Source organism: Artemia sp. Qi Xiang Cuo, chromosome 8 (genome assembly GCF_049724085.1).
Source record: "Artemia sp. Qi Xiang Cuo chromosome 8, ASM4972408v1, whole genome shotgun sequence".
In the NCBI taxonomy this organism is placed as follows: Eukaryota; Metazoa; Arthropoda; class Branchiopoda; order Anostraca; family Artemiidae; genus Artemia; species Artemia sp. Qi Xiang Cuo.
The window spans coordinates 10465512-10488280 of NC_142801.1; the positions used below are offsets into that span (position 1 = coordinate 10465512).

The window sequence follows — 22769 nt, forward strand, 5'->3', positions numbered from 1 at the left end:
TAGCGTAGTTTTAATTGCATATACGATATTAAACTCTGTTTTTTTTGTTGTTTTTTTATGGGGGAAAAGGTACCTAGGCTAGGTTAGGTTACGTATATAATATATGCAATGCTTTGACCCCCCCCCCCGATTATGTAAATGTATAGCCCAAATTTGTTTCTAAACTATTATATAGTCATCCTATTTTATTTCATTAGCATTAACCAAACATGACTTTTTAGAGAGGCCCATATAATGTGAAAGTACCATTTGATCTTAAGTTCGTGGGTTCTAGTCTTATCCTTTTACTTTAGAGAGGGGGGAGGATTTTTAGAGAGGCCCATATAATGTGAAAGTACCATTTGATCTTAAGTTCGTGGGTTCTTGTCTTATCCTTTTACTGAGACCTGACTTTTTAGAGAGGCCCATATAATGTGAAAGTACCATTTGATCTTAAGTTCGTGGGTTCTAGTCTTATCCTTTTACTTTAGAGAGGGGGGAGGATTTTTAGAGAGGCCCATATAATGTGAAAGTACCATTTGATCTTAAGTTCGTGGTTTCTAGTCTTATCCTTTTACTGAGACCTGACTTTTTAGAGAGGCTCATCTAATGCGAAAGTACCAAAAAAACACACTGGAACTGGTGAATTAGATAAATGGCATTAGGAGAACTGTGGAAAATGAAGCAATATGAGTTATTTTAACTTCTTAATTAAATAACTCATATGGCTTTTACTCGTAGTCTTTTACTCGTCTATAAGGAAGTCCCAATTATCCATATTAAAACTCCCTTATCCTATTTCAAAACTTTCTAGGATCATCTAGGGAAATAACATTATATACTAGCTTACCTGTCGCGCGTTGCTGCAATCTCAGAAACAAAGAACCAGGGAAAATTCTTCACCTCGAAAAATCTCCATCCCCCTCTGGAAAATTCCCTTTAGTATGAAGTTTCTTATTGCTATAGAATAATGAGATGTAGATCCTACTACCCCACGAAGCGCCTGATACATGTTTATAAAAGAATTCTCAAAAGGGAATACCAAGACAAAAGCTATAAATAGGAAGAAAAATTTGTATATAAAACAACATGCAAACATTAAAACTGGTCGTCCTTCAAGACAGACAGGGTTGCCAAAAGCCTGATTGGCTTTTACTCCCGATTCGACCTCCGTGTACGTTTTCTTCGTGTGAGAGAGATATATTATAACAACAACCACCGATTAAAGGCCACACGAGGAGTAAAAAACTTGTTCGAAGGGGTGGAGTCCTATGCTAATTCCCTATCAGTCTTCTGGAATCTATGGAGGGGATACTACTTTCATCCCATAAAAACTATCTTATGGTAAAATAGCCAGGTTCGAAATATACAAGCCTATTTGCAGATACTCTCAATAGTGTATGAAATGAGTAAGATGACACTGAAAGCAAAGAATGAGCTGAAAATTAAACTTAGACCGATTTATTTCAACTTGCCTTAAGACTCAGAAATTAAGGAGAGCCAATAAGAGTGGAAACTGGTGCTAGTGTCTAAAATAAAAATCACCAACTCCATCTAGAGTTTGTCAACTTTGTTTAGCCCAAGACTGATACATACTTGTCTTTTCAGGGACTTCAAAATAATAGGGAAGGGTAAAGAAAGCAGGGTACTCCTGTACTAAATGGACTTTTATATACTGTAATGGAAACCAGTCACGAAAAACCCATTTTTGACAGGATAATTCAAGACACCGCTATAGGGTAATACAATGTATAGCGTGGTTTTCATTGTACGATATTTAAACTGTTGTTTTTGGGGGTTTAGGGGGGAAGGTACCTAGGTTAGGTTAGGTTACGTAATAATATATGCTATGCTTTACAACCCCCCCCCCCCCGCACACACACATCCCCCCCCCCTAATGTACAAATATATAGCCCAAATTTGTTTCTAAACTATTATATATCTATCCTATTTTATTTTATTAGTATTAACCAAACTAGCACTATATAAAAGAGTCCGTTTAGTACAGGAGTACCGAAAGCAGAATTCTGTCCCAGCAGGCCTCCTATCTTAAAGTCAACTAACTTCTTAAGCTACCTGTATTTTCCCTAGTTGACCTAGGCACACTTTGTGCAGACTGAATTGTCACTTAAAATAATTCTTCACAGCGAAATTTTCTTTGAAATGTTCTAATTGTTTTAAGTACAAAGAACATTAAAATGAAAATATTGTGTGCCTCTTCGGCCAATTTTTGGGTCTGTTCATAACTACAACTGCTATTTTCTAAGATTTTCCCTTTGGTTGTTTGAAAATTATGTAAGTTTTTAGAGCAGCACCACATCTTGTCAGTGCTGCCAATTTTAGGCGTGAAAATAAAGAAGTAAAACTAATCAGTTAAATCTAGCAGTGTTTTTAACAGAAAAAAAAATAACGTTTTGTTGACCCCCAAAGATAACTACACCCTCAGAGGAAAGTTAAACGTCCGTAAGCTGGTTGGTGCCATATGTTTTTTGCTGATTGTGACCCCAAGTTTCTTTTTTGCATTTGACGCCATCTACTACCAAAAACTGCATATGGTCTTTAATTAAAAATGTAATTCTCGGTTTTTTTCTTGTTTTTCAGAATATACGTGGTTGTATAAGTTTCCATTTAACCAGTTCAAACAGTCATAATTTCATTTCAATTGTATTTCCTTGGTACACTAATGAATTTGCCAGACATTACAGAACTGGTGATGCCAGTAGTTTTTAATCCCTTATTCCATCTTTCATTCCTCTTTCTCAATCCTTTAATCTTTAATTCTCTCTCTTAAACCTGTGAAGATTCACTTCTTTATAAAATTTCCATTTAGTTTGCTCCGCGCTTTCAATAAAGGTGATGGTTATTCGATTTTTCGACAAAGTATTAATTTCACCTGAAAAAGGTCTAACGCAGTCTAGAGACACAGGTTTTTTTTTTATAGCCTAAAAAAATTATAATAAATAGGCTATAAAACATTTATAATAAATAAGCTTATTGACGTTGACTCCTCATATTTTGTCTTACGAAAAAAAAAATTCAAAGAGGAGAAATATTTCCAAATGGGACATATTATTTACAGCAGCAAGAGCTACTCATTACTTCATTTACAATTGACTGTTTGAATGGGATTTTTTTTATTATTTTCACCATATTCTCACAGTTACAATGTGAAGGTAGTTTTCTTAATTTTATGATTTTGTACCTCACTCTTTATTTAGTCTTTGCTAGAGTCTGCGAAAGTTCAGAGACTGTGGTGTATGGGAAAAAGAGGATACAACTTTTTGTTTGTTTCCTGGTTTCAAATAAACTACAAGAATATAGTTCCAGCAAAGTCACCTTTAAGATTTGAATAGTAATTTTTTGCCGATTTTCTGGTGTATAAAAAATCTGGTGTTTTCTGGTATATATAAAATATAGGCTATATATATATATTTAAGATAGTATATATATAAGATTTTTTATATGTTTTAAGATATATATATATATATATATATATATATATATATATATATATATATATATATATATATATATATATATATATATATATATATATATATATATATATATATATATATATATATATATATATATATATATATATATATATATATATATATAGATTATGAAACTTTCGAGTTCGAGTTTTTTGTGTTTTTTTAGGTAAAACATGCCAATCAAGTTAATATTCAATGCTAAGTTGATATTACAGAGATATCTCTTCCGAATGCCTGAATCTATGTATGATCAACTGTGACAAAGCTCTTAATTTTTTTTTTTTTAACATCAATCATTTTTCAACGTTGCCTATGGCTCAAGAAGCGCAAAACAAGAAGCACAATTAAGAGGTTTAATATAACGAGCTTTGAAAATGAGAAGTTTAATATAGCGCAAAATAGTAGGGAGAGGGAGATTGTATTTTAGAAGTTCAACTAAAAAGTTTACCAAATTTAATTGGGAAAATATTTCAATCGGCATGAATTTCCATTGTTTAATGTGTTTTGTACATAGAAATACATAAATTGTCGACAAAAATGCCTGGTTCGACAATTGTGATGGCTATTTGATTTTTTGAACCTCTTTCTTTGAGCCCATATAACCAATTTCAACAAACGAGATTTCATTTTAAATGTCCTTGGTGGTCTAATGGATTTGCCAGACGCTACAGAGCTGGCAGCGCTAGTAGTTTTTAATCCGTTTCTTCCGTCTTTTCTTCATCTTCTATTAATCCTTTCTTCCTTTGTTTAAACTCTAAACATCCACTTCGTGTAAGTTTTCCATTCTTTTTACTCCACGCTTTCAACAACCGAGATCGTTATTCGATTTTTTCATACAGTTCCAATTTTCCAATCTCACTCGACAGAGAACTACCGGTACCGCAGTCGCAGTCGTCTAAGAAAGCTGATGAAGTAAAAACTCAATAGGGACGCTAATTTTTTTTTATATTTCAAAAAATAGAATTATTGAACCGGACTCGTTTGATATTTTGTCTTACAAAATTGAAAATTCAAAGTGGTGATATATTTCCTAATGGGATATATTATTTGCAGCAGAGAAGTCTTACTCGTTAATTCATTTACAGTCGAATGTTTAAATGAGATTCTTTTATAGTTTTCTTTTCAGTCACGTTCTCACAGTCACTGTGTGAAGGTAGTTTCATTAGTTATTGGATTTTGTTACACGTTTATTAAGGTTGTTTTGTACTCTGGTTTTAGTTCTTTTAGTTTTTATCCTGTCTTTCTTTTTTTATTTATTCGATCTTTTTCTTCCCCTGAAGGCGGCGGAGCAGAGATCTCTGACGAAGTGTTTGTGTTTTTCTTGGGTTATTAGTTTACATTCCTCTGTTTTGCTTCACTATTGGATTCATTCGTTTTTTTAGGGGAGGGGGGGGTGATGCTCACTGAGAAGCTGAATAAGCTTAAATTCCACATTGTACCTTACTTTGTAGACAGATGTGTATTTTTATGATTGGCATTAACTTCTTTAGGACCATTTTCTAAAAAATTAGGGGTAGAATTCTTGCAACATATCTATGTGTGCGAAGGGGAGAGCGGTTGTCTTTCCAATTATACGGAGTAAAAAAATCCGTAATTATTCTGAATTAGTAGTGTTTAGAAAGTCTTGTTACGAAAGTGTATGTATGAAGCGTTTTTTAGTAAATACAGTCGGAAATAAAATCGTATTCAACGTGCAAATTAATGTTCTCAACTTTAAAAACATTGGAAAAAAAATTCTTTTCTATTAATTTAGTTTTTGAAAGACAAACTTACTATTTTGCGTGCCTTTCAACGATCTTTCAAATATACTATGTGCTTACCGTCCTAAATTCCATTTTGAACCCTTAAAGGGGCCCTTCAAAGTTACCCCCTAGTCCATTGAGTTTTTTTTTTTTTTTGTAATAGAATTATGGTAGAAATTTTCCATCAATGCTAAGTTGATCTTAGACGGATATCTGTTCCGAATACAGGAATCTATTATAGTCAGTTACGACGAAGTTCTTACAATCAATCAAGAGGATTCAAATATAGCGCAAAGATTTGGAGTGCAATCAAGAAGTTTACCACATTTAATTCTAGAAAAAAAAAACAACAACATATAAATCTGCATAAATTCGCGCTATTTTATGTATATTATGTATAAAAATACGAAAATTTGCAAAAAAATCGCAGTTTCGGCTACCTTGTCGCAGATTATTGCGGAAATTGCACTGAGTTTGTAGATTTCGCATTTGGTGGTAACTCAGCTTAAATTTATGTTAAGCGCGTAGGCTATGATACTAGGAGAGACAAAAATGGTTCATGATCCAAGTGATTTTCTTCTTTGTCATGAGGTCTTCTTTGTTATGTACCTAAGGGCATTCCTCAAAATATTAAAAAGAAGATTCCCCTTTGCTAGAACTTTCATAGCAAAGTTTTGTTAAAACTACTTGAAAAGAACGCAAAAATATAGATGTCTCCAATTAAAGCTCGCTTATCAGGTTTGGTTTTCTTTCATATCACCCTCCCTGCAAGCTAGCTCCCTGCTCCCTGCAAACAATGGTATAATAGAAAAATAATATTTGTGGGAAAATCCAGATCATTATTGATTTTTCATCTCCTAGAAGAGCTCTTAGATGCAGCTAATAATATGAATAGATTCCTTTTCTCAGCAGTACATAGCCTCCCCCCCCCCCTTTCTGATGAGTTCTTATTGTTTAAGGTCTCTCGACACTCCTTTTATTTCATCTTTAGACAGAGAAACAAAAATTAGAACATAAATAGTGCAGCACTTGTCCACTGGACACCTCGGTTGAACTAATTAAAGCCCTTTTTCACGGTCTTTCAAAACCTTCGTCCTTAATTTTCAATGAAATTACCTCTACTGGTAAGCTCCCAAATTGTTGAACAGACTCCCATTTTCTCCAAATTATATTATACCTCTTACCTGAGTGATTGCTAGTAAATACAATCCCGATTGATTACCTTACGCAATTTGGAAATCCACGTTCTATGTCCACCAAACACTATCTTCTTCACATTATGGAAACAGTATGTAATAAACTTAATAGCAGTACGTAATAAATCTAATGCCTGGCTCAACCTTATAGCATAAAACGCAACAAGAGGTAAAACAATAGGGAATTTATTTAGAATAGAAAACAATTCTTACTTGATAATATGCAGAATAATTGTACCTAACACATTTTGCATGCAGACCCGCTATACTCCACCCCGTCCCCCTAGTATGCAAATATATAGCCCAAATTGGCTTCTAAAACCTTATATTTTCATCATATTTTGTGATATTTCATTAGAATTAGTCAGAGAAACAGGTTCTACTTAGGTGAAAAACTTAACATAGGTGCTAGAACATATAAGTACCCAACACTTGTTTCGCGGACAGACTGAAGAATCTGCTGTGTTCCGGGCTCAAAATATCCCAGTATTCCGAACCCTTACGTTACCAAAAAAAAAAAAAAAAAAAATATATCATTTTTCCCTTGTTTAACCCCTCCTTATGTATTATTGACCGTTTACTTTCTTTATAAACTCTAATAGTTTTCATTGCTTTTAATCTTTTGACATATTGACTTATCTATCCGTTATTTGTACCAATCTTATCATATTTGTTTTTTTGCCGTGTATGTTTTTAAGCTTGACTCTTAGAATTCGGCCCATCTGGCCTTGTGATGCTAATGTTTTTTGGAAATAAATCTTATCTTATGTCTATCATAATGCGAACTTACTTTTTTTTAGGACTTTTCGTCTGACCTTCTTGAATTTCTAAACAACACATCTGTCCTACCAGAGCTTAATTTTAGCACAGATTTTGATTTTTCTGTTGTAAGAGATGATTTAGACGCCATGGAACGCTGTCTATATGTCCGCTCGAATCCAGGATCGGATTTCACTGCGTCTAGCAGCTCAGTATGCAGTTCAGCTTCTCAGAGTCCCCCTACACCAAGGCATATTTTTCCAAGCAACATTAGGAGTGATGACAGAGGAAGTTTTTATAGTGATAGTGAGTCTAGCGAAATGTCAGTGCAGGTTGTGCCCAATGTTCCGTATGATAGATCAGATGATGAGCGGAATCTGATGTCAAATTTGGAACGTAGTGATTGCTCGAATTCAAACTCACCTGTAATGGCCCTCAATGAGCTTTATTCTCCTAGTGCTCGATTTTTGAGCAGCCCTTTGAGTACTCATATGGGACAGCTCACTGTGAATACTCATGACGTTGAGCTAAAGTCGCAAAAAAAGACAATGATCTCTGCTCAGCCTAATGATCTGTCCGTTGGTGTCTCTCAACCTCTTCACGTGAACTATAACAATTTTATGTGTGTGGATGATAATATGACTGGGAGGCGTGGTGTTTCTCCTGAATTGAAACAGCAGCCTGCTGTGAAGTCGCACCGTCGTGATAATACAAATTCTTTTCCACCGAAGAAACCTATTAATCCTGCGGATAAGCAAACCACAGAGGCTTGTATATCTGAAGAGAAACAAAAGAGTATTTATCCCTTTGAGTACCGTTCTGCTAGGGAGGAAATATTGGCCATACTTGACCCAACAAAGAAGGAAGAATTTGTGAAACATGTAGCCAAACTTCCAGAACAGGATCTCCTTCAAATCGACGACGATGGAGATACGTAAGACATTCTCTTTTCCATTTTTCTTTCTTTCTTTTCATGAATATGACTAAAGCGCGTGATGATCAAAGTTGGAGAGAATTTATAATTTCCCGTCTATCGAGGGTAACCTTTGTCGCTGAAAGTTGCATTTACCATATCATTATAGTTCAAATTTATTTTAAACTGCTAGAGATTTGTTGTCTTAGTCCTACTAGGGTTGATTGAATAACAAACCTGAATGAACGATGAACCCTTTGCATCCGTCTCGTTGTATTTGATATTTCTGCTTAAGCCATCTCAAGATTTTCATAAATATTTTGAGTCATCTTAAAGCCTTATCCGAAGGGTCGCTCTCTTAGAAATCATATGCAACAGATGGCGCGTGCCAAGCGGGGCGAAACTGTGCCAGGCGTTTTTGTAAGCATAAAAAGCTTTTTAGGGAATATGCCAAGAGTGGTCTAACTGAGTGCCACTGAGTGGCGTTTTGGGATATATGTAATGTGGCGCGAACTCAATGCCATCTCGGGCTTTCTGTATGTTAGTATTGAATGTTCGGCTTTTCTCTGACCCCCTTTTAGTCTGTCTTGGTTCATTGCGTGTCGGACGACACTTTTTTTCTGTTTAACGAAACTCATATGCAGGGCTATATTCAGGATTTTTGTTTGGGGGGGGGAGGACGATTAAAAAAACTTTAAAAAACGCAGCAAAATGTATTTATATGCATTTTTGTCACGGTTTTACGAGTCGGACAAATATTTCAGGGAGGGAAAGGGGTTCAAACCCCCTATTCCCTTGGATACTGCCTTGTTCATATGGCTAGTTATGGGTTAATGGCTTCCAATCTTTTGCCCTGAGATCCCACGATTCTTGCAGTATTTATGCACCCTCTCCTGTAATTTTCACACAATAAAGTTTATATAGTTTTTTTTGGCTGTTCCGACGATTTATAACCCCCCCCCCCCCCCCCCGAAATGAATTCTAAAGCACATGTTGTTTTTTTCTAGGGACTTTACCAAGCTACGTGCTCCACTGATTTATTATTGAGTTGGCCTATGCTAAATACGACTTTGACTTTATTAAATATAAAGACACAAATGAAACACAACTCCAGGACTGATCAATGATCTCTAGGGCCTAAATGTAGCCCCTGGAGAACTCGAGTATTCATATAAATATTATCACTGATTATTGACAAAACAACAAAGTGTTAAACGTTGAAAGAGAAAAAAAAAATACTGCAAAAGGGCACTGTACACTACATAAAAAAGAGAGAATCCTCATAAACACTGCACGAAAAGAGTTAAGCAAGAGAAAGATCCTCCAGGGCCAGTGATGGTGCTCTGGGCGTTTAATCGACGTTTCAGCTGCTTGGTCTTTGTTATGGGGACAGGTAGCAAGCCTGTCGCCAGATCGGGTCCAGAATTGTATTTGGGGGGAGGGGTAAACAAAAGAAAACTTTAAAAAATTCCTCAAAAATTTGTTTGTGTGCATTTTAGTTACGTTTTTACGAGTCGGAAACATATTTCGGGTGGGGAGGTCAACCCTCCTGGATACGGTCTTGCCTATCGCCCAGCTTTACGGCGACGGGAATCGAACCCTTGGCCTGTATTGCTTAGCAGAGAATCAATCCTCTGTGCTACATCAGGGCTTACGAAATACAAGCAAGAATTATTTCATTTTTTAGTTTTTTGTTTATCACACTTCTGGAATAAATAGACTCAGGAGTTGGAGCAATACAATGTCAAGCAACTGTAAGCTCTTGTCGGAGGACATTTTCTGGATGCCCATAAGATGATCATTTTGTGGCCATAAGTCATAAAATCCAGAAAAACCCATAAAATATTCTTGGATCCAAAAGTGCACTTTTTAGAGAATCGTTGCGAAGCCTTAGTGATTAACTTTATTCTCAGGAGCAGACATATACCTGTATTCGTTCCAGGGGGCGGACCAGCTTTGGGAAAATGCCAAAAATAGGTAAATTACGTGGAAAATATTGTAGCAATCGGGATTTCTCAAATATTCGGGGTATGGTGCTTGTGGCCAAAAGTTCCTCCCTACTTACGTGCCTGTAACGGAATGTATAGTATTTATTTTGGATATTGAGCTTCTCAGGTACCAAGTTGGTTTACTGCTTAAAACAATGACGAGAAAGGTGGGAAAACAACTGCGTAATAAAACTAGAAAAAAAAACCCAGTGATTTTATCCGTTTGAATGTGCTATGACAACATTCGAGATATCTATTTATTACCATTTTGTGATTAAATAATGAATCAGAAGCCTTTTTTGGGCCCATCCCACTTGTTTTTATCGTGACGATAAATTTCTAAGTAAAGCTTATGCATTCTGTTCGTTTGGCAAATGTGGATCTGGAAATTTGGCTTCGTTCCTACATTTTTTTTTTATTGAAATGTCGGTCCCGACGGGGAATTCTAAATGGCTTTCCAGCATACTTTGGTTCTTGAATATTGCATCACAGTAAGCTATTAAATATAAACACGTGACATAAAAATTACTTAACAGGTTTGCAAAACGTTGAATGGTTAATTTTTTTTTTTTGAACCCGAGACAAACTAATGAAGAGGAAATGACATTTAACTTATTCTTCCTTGCACTCAGGACAGGCGTAAAGGGAAATCTTCAAGATTAACGAGAAGGATTATTATCCTCCAAGAAAATAAGAAAACTGATTTAAAGCTATAGGATTTATCGCTATTTCATACACTATCCACTGTAGACTACTCCTATTCTTCTGTCAAAATTTTGTTATCACAATCTAAAGAGGGGAAATGATACTTACCTTATTCGTACCTTGCATTCAAGGCAGGGGAAGGGGGGGGGGATCTCCGATATTGGTGTGAACGATTTCTGCCCTCTCAGGAAATAGAAAACTAATTTAAAACTGCACCTTTTTTCGCTATTTCAGACATTAACCCCTGAATACCATTCTTTTTAACCCCTTACGTAATAAGGTAATAATTTTAGCTAAGCACATCTATCTTCTTCTCGCATATTATTCTGATGCCTAGATGACGAGGGGCTCCTAAGACTCCTGGTAACGGGAACCGCTTCTCTCGGTTCTTTATGATTTTTCAATAATTTGATTTGTCTCCTACAATTCAGTTTTTTTAATGAGTTTGACTCCTCCTCCCCCCCCCCAGAAATACGGGGTTCACTCAAAATTTAGTAACACAGAACTGAATGAATCCAATGATGGGAGTATCTTGTCCTCTTGGTACAAAATTCAGCTGTAGGCTTGCCGCAAAATCGCAAGTTTCAGAGGGAGCATAAACCTTAAGCACATTAACAGTTACAACGATTTAATCATTTGTGCGCATTAAGCTTGAATTTCGCCACTACAGACAAATTCAATTTGTCTGTAGTAAATTAAATTCGATTTAATCAAACTACAGACAAATTCAAGCTGAGTACACCGAAATCGCTTGATTGATGTCAATAATCTTGCGTTGTACAATGACCGCTTCAGTGCTTAGAATAGGACGGTTGCGGGGACATACGGAGGGTGTTGTTGCCCCCCAGATTTTAAATTTGTTGGAGTTTTTCGGCATTTTCTTTTTCATATCTGGAATGAAATTTTCTTTTTCTTAATTCCCCCCGACCCTCCTCCCTAAGAAAAAATCATATATACATGTCTGGATGGTGGTATTACAAACTTTTACTTCCTTGAACTTTCGGATGTAGAAATACAGCATGCAGAGAAAATTGCATGTCAAATAACTTGGCAAAAATAATTTTGACTTACTGTAAAGTCAGGAAGAGCCTTTCAGTAAAATTCAAGGGTTAAGTTAATAAAAAAGTAACCAACCTGGCTTTACTAAAGTCGCAAGAAGTTATTTTGAAGGGATAGGGGTGGAAGGCAGGGGGGTCATACCATACGTAATCCATGAAATATCAAATAAAGGTTTAATCAATCTGGAAATAAATCAGCCGAACAGTATACTGGAGGCAGGTTAGCCCTGTGGCCCCCAAGTTTCCTGTATGTTTGTCGGGGGCAAATTCTTGACCTGATTTTTAATCCAAATACAATATTCAGAGGAAAAAACCTACTATTTGTGAAATTGTGATTTATCTTGTTGTAAGATATACAGCAAGATAGGACATATTGACATTATTTCAGGTGGATTTCTAACATTTTTGTCATGATTTTATTCAGTAAACGAATGATTTGACCCAGATATATTTCAAAAGACTCTGAATTGGCAAATATTTCCGCAACACCTAAAGACTCTAGGTCAGAAAAATATTCAGATCGTGAGTATGGAAAGTTCGGGATCTACTTATTTCAGACAAGTTTTTAGTCTTGAGGGGGGATAATATGGTTGATGGGAGGGAAAAATATTACTCGCCCAAAAAATTCTCCCGATTTCGGATATGAAAAGATTGCTTATCTAGCAATTTCAGAGAATTTTCCGAAATCACTGTCAGTGTTCACCATGGTCGATGATTTTAACTTTTATTCTCTTCTTAAAATGAAAACGAGGTCAGTTTCTAGCAGTGGAAGAGAAAATACACAGTTATATTTTAGTCTGTTTCCTACAACAACACCGGAAGTCTAAGCACCCTGCTCTGCAGTTACACTACTACCTCTAAGAGGGAAGAAGGGGCTACTGGGACTTCCCCATGCATTGTTTGGTGCTATTCCCCCTTTAATCTACTACCAAACCAAGCAGGATTGAGTTCAGTGTCCATTTCCCTCTAAATAGGAACTTGCAAGAATCCTGGGTTGCCAAAAAGGATTTTTATTCAATAAATGTTTCTACCGAGTTACCTTAACTTAGATCTTCCTGTGCCTCCACAGGCACTTAGGGCATCCAAGAAGAGTCGCCAGTCATCTCTCATTGCTGCGGTCGCCCAGAAATCTTCCATTTCAGGTTATATTTTCCCTGGATGTTTCTTTTAGCATATTTTTTTTCTAGGGGCAGATTGCTAAACCACCGCAAAGCTCTCCTCCTTTATCCAGGCTTGAGACAGGCTCTAACAACTCCACCAATTTACGATATCTTAATTCGTCTTATGGATTCAATGTCCATTGGCTTAAAAAAGACTCAGCATTGCTACTTTTTCTTTCAGTATAATTTTGTCTTGGTACAGATCGAATCAAGTAAAACTTGAACAAAATTTGGCAGACTTGCCGGCCGTCTCAACTTTTTTTCGAGTGAGTAACCAAATAAACCCATAAGGTCGGGACATCTTGTTGTATCCTAGAGTGCGTTGTCTTGCCATGCGCGAACGAACTAGCCTACTAGAAATGCACGGTCAAACCAGATGTTACTGCAAATGACATTGACAAGTATTGTCGTTGTTCTGTTTCTATTCCGAAGGCTTCGTTTTCTTCAGCCCGCTGTCTGTTGAGAGTAGAATTATAATGTGTGCCTTTGATTGTGAGCGTGGTGACCAAAAAATCGCAACGTGAGAGCGAAATTGTCCCACTGCTCGAAGACTCCTTTCGAGAAAAATATGCTTAAAAGCTTTTTAACGCTACTTTTCGAATGCTCCATAGTCCAGTTAATACATTTGTATCCAAAAGCAAATCCGAGATTTTGTTCGAGGGGGGGGGGGTTACAGAAAACTTTACAAACATATCAATACAAATTTTATATGCATTATTTTTACTTTTTATGAGTCGGACAAAAATTTCGGGGAGGGGGGTTCAAACACGAGAACACCTCCCCCCCCCCTGGATACGGCCGCGTTGGTATCCGCTTAGTTTTTATATAGCTGTCAGTGAATGTGGAAGCAAATAAGTGGGATAGGATAGTTTCGATCGTTGGATAATTTCACTCTCAGGGAAAATTCTGACTTGTCGATTAGGATAAGATTAAACTTTTTGTCGCTAAAGGCCCATTCGCAATAAGATTTTACGGTACTTTCGCATTATATTGGCCTTTCTAAAAAGTCAAGTTTGGTTAATGCTAATGAAAGAAAATAGGATGACTATATAATAGTTTATAAACAAATTTGGGATATATATTTGCACATTAGGGGGAGTGGGGGGCAAAGCATACCATATATTAAATACTTAACCAAACCTCGTTACCTTCCCCCCCCAAAAAAAAAAACACAAAAGAACAACACTTTAAATATCTTAAAACTCCGCTATACAACGTATTTCTCTACTGCGGTGTATCGAATCATCTTGTAAAAACAAGTTTTTCATTGCGTCTTTCCCGTTTGACTGTAGCATATCTTGTTCAACTTCATTGGAGGAGCCCATATAATGCGAAAGTACCGATTTTACTGATATCGGAATTAAGTTAGCGCTGCTCTTGAGCCAATCAGATTTTTTTTTACAGAATTTTCTGATTGGCTGACAAATTTTGATCGGCTAAAATTTCGGCGTTAGTGAAATTTCATTGTGAATGGGACATAAGTAACAAAGGTTCGTACAGAGTTACGTAGACTTTTTGAAAAGGCGGAAAATATTATGGTTATTGACAGAGATCTCCAAAATATTGTTTTCTGGCAAGATAGGATAATATCCCTTTCATTGCACGAAGTATCAAGTATTAATAAATAGGGTATTACTAAATCTATAAAAATTATTAATTAAAATCAATAATTAGAATAATTTACGGTAAAATTAGTAGCCTACTAATAAACCGAGATCCCATTCCTACAGATGCTTAAGATTCTGAGATAATCATTAATTGTTTGACAACCAGAGAACATTCAAATAATAAATATTCATGAATCGCTTGGCCTATTAAAAAAAGCAGTTTTTTAAAACTTACAATTTTTAACTAGTTTCAAATTTCTTTTATTTGTCTAGGATTTATTGATAACTGTTTAGTTTTTGCTTAATGTTCAAACTAATGCTTTTAATCATTTATTTTTTCTGAGTTTGTCTCTAATTGACAGGCGTCTTCCCCTCCACGGCTTCTCTTTCAGGGATTAGTGCCTTATACTTATATTCTGTTTAACTATAAAAAAATATATCCTGTCTTATCGCAGACCATTAGAAACAAAAGCTTGTCTAATGAACCTCTATGAACCTCTATACCTAATGAACCTCTCGAAGCCTCCTGAAAACCTCTCGTCTGAAAACCTCTCGAAGCCTCCTGAAAATCTGCAAGTTTCTATATTTCTGTGAAGACTTGCTATCATGCTATACTCGGGCTTGGCATTGCTTTTCGTATATCTGCTGATGACGGCCACAGTATTTGTGGTCGAAATATCCAGAATTTTTTGACATGGTTTTCCACTGTCTAATAAAAGGATTTATCCCTATTTGAACTGGTTATTTGTGCGTCAAGGAAAGCAGCGGGGTCTTCGAAAATACCTATACTCTGTGCTTACCCTATTTTTTTTGCCAGTTGACGGTTATTATTATTTCTGGCCTTGATGATATTTATTAGTTGATGATCAGACATATTTTTGCAGGCAGTTGATGATGAAATGGTTTTTGATGTTCGGGATATTTATTAGTGGATGATGAAAGATATTTCTCCTAGCACTTGATGGTAAAATATATTTTTGATATTTTTTTAGTTTATGATAGAACATATCTTTGCAGGCAGCTGATGATTTTGGTATCAAATGAAGAGCACTTCAATTACGCACAACTATATGCTTTAGTTGAAAGGCTAAAACATTATCCTCAAATTTTTCTAGTCAGAAACAAACAAGGCTTGGTAAGTTTTACCGTTTCAGTTACTTTAATTGGTGTTAAGAATTACCTCTTATAGATAAGAGCATGTAAGAGGCAGAAGCGTAATTTGCCATGGGGTAGAGGAAGCAACTGCCCCCTACAGGTTCAAGTGCCCTCCCCCCCCCCCCACAGCCTCATTTTGCCTCCCCCCTGGCGAAATTTAGGTTTCTGAAAAAATCTTGTCAAAATTAAGATAAGCCAGCATAATTCAAATATCCAGAGAAACAGGTCAGTTTTCTTTAGTATATGTCTTTATGGTAATATATGACTCATTTTTCAGTTTTCTCTGTTATTTTCACATCATTTGGGAAAATTAGCTCCCACTTTGCCTCCTCCCCCCCCCCCCCCAGGAATTTGACGAAATTACGCCACTGTGTATAGGAAGTTAAATCTTCTATAAGAATCATCTGGATAGAGTGCATAAAACTATAAAGAAATAGCTGGCATACCTTAATATCAATGTAATATATTACATTATGGCAATTCTTGCTTTCAGTCCTTATTTCGAACAAGCCAAACGCTCCTCCTCTACTCACGGCTAGTCAAAGCTTCATTTTTATCGGTACTTACGTATTATAGCAACCACACTGTTGTTCTCGATCCTTTGTAAAACCGGTTTCTCTGTGTGCATTCAGAGATAATTAGCTTAGCCTTAGTGAGATAAACCACTTTGCAAGTATATTTTAATTAAATATTTGATATATAGAGTTGGTTAAGTTAGGCATTGAATCTACCCATGAAGTTCGAATTTCCTTCAAATCCCTTCTTATGACCACTTCCGCTCCATTTTCTTCCAATCCCTTCTTGTGATCACTTCCGCTCCATTCAGGGACGTCCTACTTTTCTTTTGGCTTCATATGGATGGCCAAAAAGCACAATCTTTGGCAATCTGCCATCGTTCGTCCGTTAAACATGGCCTAGCCGTCTTAACCTTCTTTCGTTATAGCCCTAGAAAGTGGGGTCAAACCACATTTTCCGAAGACGCTATTGTTTGATATACGGTCAGTCAAACGAATGACAGGTTTGAAACAAAGTGGTTGGTTACAAGACCCACGTTATGCACGCCAGTAACAGACAGTTTCTAATCCGTTTTATATTCCTGTAAACATGTTGAGCTGCCTTTATTGTGTTTTTTAGTTAAGTGTAACATTTTGTAGCTCTGGAACACTTGTACTACTGAAACTTTTTGCCGCATTTAGAAATGAACATATGCCCTTGAACTTTTGAAAACATGGTGACAAAACATGCAGCTGTGCAGTATGTATAAGCATCCCGAAATGTGCATTAGGCCCGTACATAGAAGGAGGGTTAGTCTTGTCCCCCCCCCCCCGCTAATTTCAAGATTTTCGTAATGTTTTCTATAATTTTGTGTTATATTTCTAGATAAATCGCAATTTATATGTCAATTTCCCTCTTCTTCGAAGAAACATTCCTGCCTACAATGTCCACTGCTCATAAGCTTTTTGAAACAAACAAGCAGGATCTTTCAGAATTATAATTATCTTCATATTTCATCCTTTCCCTAAGGGAAACATTCCATGAAAACATCAAGTTTGGAAATCTTAAAGGAGTAGGCTATATTCCCCAATCATATGCGAAGAGGTATTTCTCATTCGATAAAGACAATAAAACGAAAGCAGTGAATGGTAAATATGGGAAAATCAATGTGCCATCCACAGAAAGTGACAAATGATTACAATATCGCATGACTCCACATTTTCCCATCAGGTTATTGTTTGATATATGGTCAGTCGAATGAATACCTAAAACCATGACGTATAAAAATAAAAAATAAGGGTAATTTCCTATTATATGGGCCTCTCTAAAAAGTCAAGTTTGGTTAATGCTAATTGAATAAAATAAAATAGGATGAATATATAATAGATTAGAAACAAATTTGGGTTATATATTTGCACTTTAGGGGTGGGTGGTAAAGCGTAGCATATATTAAATACGTAACCTAACCTAGATACCCCCCCCCCCGTAGATCCAAAAAAACACAGTTTAATATCGTATACGGAATGCAAACCACGCTATCATTGCCCACTCTATTGCGGTTAACATGTCAAAAACGGGTTTTATCATTGCCTACTCTACAGCGGTTAATCCTAGAGGCCCCTATAATTGGGAAATACCAAAATAAGTATAAATATAATAATATAAGCAAAATAATATAAGTATTAACAAGTAGAAATAAGGAAAAAGTATAAAGTTAAGATGGAAATATCGACACGATATCGTCTGTACTTTTTACGACCAGGAGCGTAATTTTGTAAAAATATTGGGGCAGGGGCAATGTTGGAGCCGATGTTTCCTAAGTCAATTGAAAATGATCAAGTAAAAAATGGAAAATGAGCCATGTAGTACCATGAAGGCAAAGGTATACTAAAGAAAATTTATCTGTGGATGCTTGAATTATGTAGGCCTATCTTAATTTTCACACAATTTTTGAAGTCGCTAAATTTCAGCTGGGTGGCAAGCTGGAGTCCTCGGGGGTGTTTTCCTCTGCCAAAATGCAAATTACGCCCCTGCCTGTGACATGTAAAACTGTCAGTCATGACTAAAGGTCGTTTTTGACATGTTCCCACAGCTGGGATAATTGCCAAAAACTGTTTGCCAAGTTGTCTCAAAGGGAGGACCCTGTCCAAAAGGGAGGCACAAAAAGATGTCCAAAAGGGAGGATCCTCCTCATTAGGAGGAATCCTAATGCTAAGGAAGTTTAGATGAGGAGAATCAAAGCGTGATTAAAACTGCATTGGCTTGGGGATCTTCCCTTCGAAAACGGATTAGGAAACGGTTTTTGGCAATTATCTCAGAAATTGAAAAATGTCAGATATAAATGACAGAAAGAAAAGAGATACCTTTAACAAAATTGAAAGTGTATGGGACATAACATAAAAACATGTTTTTGGCCTCTTGCCATGATTCCAAGATTTTTCTTTTGGTTGCTCTAGAATTAGGAAGTTTTTTGGGCAGTACCATATTTTGGTCGTCGAACAAATAAAATAAATAAGCAAAACGGTACTTGCCTGTGAAACGAAACAGACGGTTAATCATAATGATTAGTTAGGTTAATCTGAATGAAATATACAGAAACATGATGATAATATAATATATTGGAAACAAAATTATGGAAACTACGACAAAGAATTACGAAAAGCAGGCCGTACAGAACGCATTATATTAAAAACCTAACCAACCCAGCCTAACTCCTAATCAACCTAACTCCTAACCCAGCCTAACCTAACTCCTAATCATATCTAATCATTAAATATTTAATTAAAACATAGCTACATCGTAATTTTTTTTACTCAATATAACCGAATCATAACCGATTCCGATGAGGCAAACCGGTTATTGTTAGATATTACACAGCGTAATTCTTGAATGTGTTTCAGTTAACAGACAAGTACCAGCAAAACTAATTAGTAACGATTTTTGTCCGTAAAAGTTCAAACATTAACGATCTGTTGATTCCGATTGATTCCCAAACCTTCAATAAAAGGGACATTTTGTTAAGAGGTTTGATGCCATATCTTTTTACCTTAATTTCTTACTGATATTTTACCCTCGTTTGTTTTCGTTAAACTTGGCCCCCGCTACTACTTAAATTGCATCGTTTTCATGAAAGGTCGTTTTCAAGGTCGTTTTCATGAAAGATCGAATTGCAGTTTTTTTTTTCGCATCCACAATTGTGAAAATTTCAGTTAGAAAGCTCCGGATTGTAATGCTGTTTTGTATCGTGTGTTTTTGGCTTAATTTTTTACTGATTTTTTACCCTCGTTTCTTTTTATTAACTTGGCCCGCTGTTACTAAAAACAGCATAACTGCGCACATGGAGGTCTTTTTGTTGCAAATCGAGTTCTAAGTTTTTTTTTTCTTTTTTTTGAACATCCATAATTGTGTAAATTTCCACTTACCACTTCAAATTTTCACTGTTTTTGATACTGAAAGTTTCAAATTATCTTGTAAACCGAGTCAGGTCCAAAAAAAGAATTTAACTAGACGATGAAGCAGGTCGAGTTTAAAAGGAGGAATACTAAATATCTGCTTGACAACATTGCATACTCTCGACAAATGAAGTTGTGACTAAATTTACCTAAAGTTGCCACTTTAGGTGTCGCTCCAAGTTCAAACAATTTTGAGACATTCAAAGCGATGTTCATCTTGTTTTTTCGCCTTTTTTGATCTGATTACTTATAGATCCCCCATTCATTCATTAAAATATTGCTTTCTATGTGTCCTCTGCTTCTCTTAACAACGAAACTGTATTTTATTGTTAATGAACATACCGAAAAACAAGAAGTTCTTAGATAACAATGCCTCCACTAAAGACCCTATCTTGAAGGGGGAGGGGCTACCGGTTTGTCCCCCCCCCCCAAAAAAAAAATTATTTGCCATATTAAAAGCTAAAATAAATGCACATAAAAATTGATGTGCCTTGTAAATGCTCTTTTTGTAACCCCCGTCCACTGAAAAAATCCTGGATATGCCCTAGGCCCCACCCCAAGACATTAATTTATTAATATAATCTGCTACCTGGCACCAACCGACAAAACATGCAAGACTATGTGTCATTCGCTAGCTGACCAGCGAAGCCGGCATAGCTTTCCATCTGATAATCGTAACGAGTGGAAAGCTGCCAGACCAATGTTGTAGCCAACATTTTTGTCAACAAGACAAAAATTGGCTAGACTTTAAAAGTGATTCCAGGCTGCTAGGGTAGTGTTTCCGGCTACTGGTTTTAAGCATAAAATGCGAATTGTTACACTTGTGTTTTAATGCTCGTAGCATTAACATAAGTTGCAAATTTCGTCGTTTTCTTTATTTTGTAAATCAATACCTTTATGAAAGGAATCACATTTTAGAAAATCTTGCAGAATCATAACTGATACCCAATTCATTTCGGCTAGACTTTGAAAGTGAATTCATGCTGCTAAGGCAAACTGTTTCCGGCTGGTGGTTTTAAGCGTCAAATTCAAATTATTATACTCGTGGTATTAAAACAACTTGCTAGTCTCATTGTTTTCTTTATTTTGTAAATCAAAACCTTTATGAAATGAATAGTATTTTCGAAAACCTTGCAGAATCTTAACTGATACTCAATTAACAATGCTATTTTATTGAGATAAGTCGATTAGGACGATGCATTGTTGATTTTTTAAAATCGTGTTTTTCAGTCAATTCTCGCGATAATTTTCACTAGTCAGTCTTACGAGCAAACTTTATTTTCCGTTGGATATTCACGACCAAGGCCATATCCAGGATTTTTATTAAGGAGTGGAAGGGTTACAAAAAAATCGGTACTTTCGTATTATCAGGGCCCCTCTAAAGAAGTCCAACAAGAGATGCTACAGTCGAACGGAAAAGACGCAATGAAAAACTTGTCTTTACAAGATCATTCAATACACCACAGTAGAGAAATACATTGTATAGCGTGGTTTTAAGATATTTAAAGTGTTGTTCTTTGGTGTTTTGGGGAGGAAAAATGTTCCTAGGTTAGGTTACGTTTAATATATGCTATGCTTTGCCCCCCCACATCCCCTAATGTTGAAATATATAGCTCAAATTTGTTTCTAAACTATCATATAGTCATCCTATTTAATTTTATTTCATTAGCCTTAACCAAACTTGACTTTTTAGAGGGGCCCTGATAATGCGAAAGTGCCAAAAAATCTTTAAAAAAACGCATCAAGAATTTGTTTATATGCATTTTTGTTACTTTTTTTTTACGAGACGGAAATTTTTTTCCTTTTTGGGGGGGGGAGGGAGTGGAGGGGGTTAAACCTGGTACCCCTGGATATGGCCTTGTTCATAACCGACACTTTTTTAAGATACCACCTGTTGCGGGCAAGCCTCTCCGGTCTCATCAATCTTCCAGATGAGTCAACTGTTGTCTTCATTTTACTCAAGGGAATTATCTCCTCAGGGAGTCATGGAGTCAACAATCCTCTTATTTCTCTTCGAGTCTCTAGATAGGAAACGAATAAAGCTCAAGTTATGTCTTTTTGGAAACGATATGTCACAACAATTTTAATACGTCTCCAGGGTCGTCACTTGCATGTTGTTTCCATCAGATTGACGCTGTGGATTTTAGTTGTTTCCGTCCTTGGCTTAGACAGTAATTCTTTTTTCCAGGGGGATATGAAAAAACTTGTTTAGTAATTTTTTAGAGACTAAATGTAGACAGGGGCAGGGATGTATGGAGTATGGTGATGAAGAGACCTTAAAACTTGCCAAGTATATTTTGGCTGAAAAAAATATTACTTTTCTGGTGGTTTAGGAAAAGAAGGGTGGCAATCCTGTCAGCTATTGAGGCAAGAAGAAGCCTCGACCTCTTAGTTTTTCAGGAACCTTTTGGACTGAAATTTCTTAGAAATTGAGGCAACCCCCCAAAATCCCAGGCATTTTAAAACAAGAAACTTGTTTAATATATGCTATGCTTTGCCCCCCCCCCTTCCTAATGTGCAAATATATAGCCCACGCATTTGTTTCTAAACTTTTATATAGTCATCCTATTTATCTTGTTTCATTAACATTAACCAAACTAGCAATATATAAAAGAGTAGGTATACTAAAGGAGTACCGTTTTTTCTTTAGAAGATGAAGGGTCATGGCCCCCTCTGTGTATGTCCCTGAAAAAGTGTGGTTTAATTTTTATTGGCTTATTCGTGTGAAGTATTTTAAGCCAATCACACTATTCCTGAACCGTAGGCCAATGACATGCCTTTTTCAAACCTGTTTAGTTCCTGTGATGAATTTTAAAACAGGGTAAAGAACGACATAATAAATTGTATTTGATTGATTCTCCTCTGTGAAATTTTAAGCCAATAGAAAGCACAGTAAATTTTTGAATAAAGAACTTTACAAATAAACTCTCTATTCTCTGTGCTTACATTAATTAACCCTTAAAGTAAAAAAATTGAGATTTTTCCTTTTTTCCATTGCTTAGCTAGAATAAAAGTGAGCTCATCACTCGAGGCATTTTTTCCAAATATAATAATTGCTTCAGG

At 36.1% G+C, this 22769-nt stretch overlaps 1 protein-coding gene across 3 annotated transcripts in view; it reads left to right on the forward strand.

The window, feature by feature from the left end:
• LOC148949153 (uncharacterized) overlaps nt 1-22769 on the forward strand; it is a 218312-nt gene that overhangs the window by 88080 nt on the left and 107463 nt on the right. For all 3 annotated transcript variants that reach the window (XM_089093206.1, XM_089093207.1, XM_089093208.1), the window contains 2 exons: nt 7215-8107; nt 15622-15739. In XM_089093206.1, coding sequence (XP_088949332.1) covers nt 7215-8107; nt 15622-15739 — 1011 coding nt within the window. The remainder of the gene's footprint in view (nt 1-7214; nt 8108-15621; nt 15740-22769) is intronic.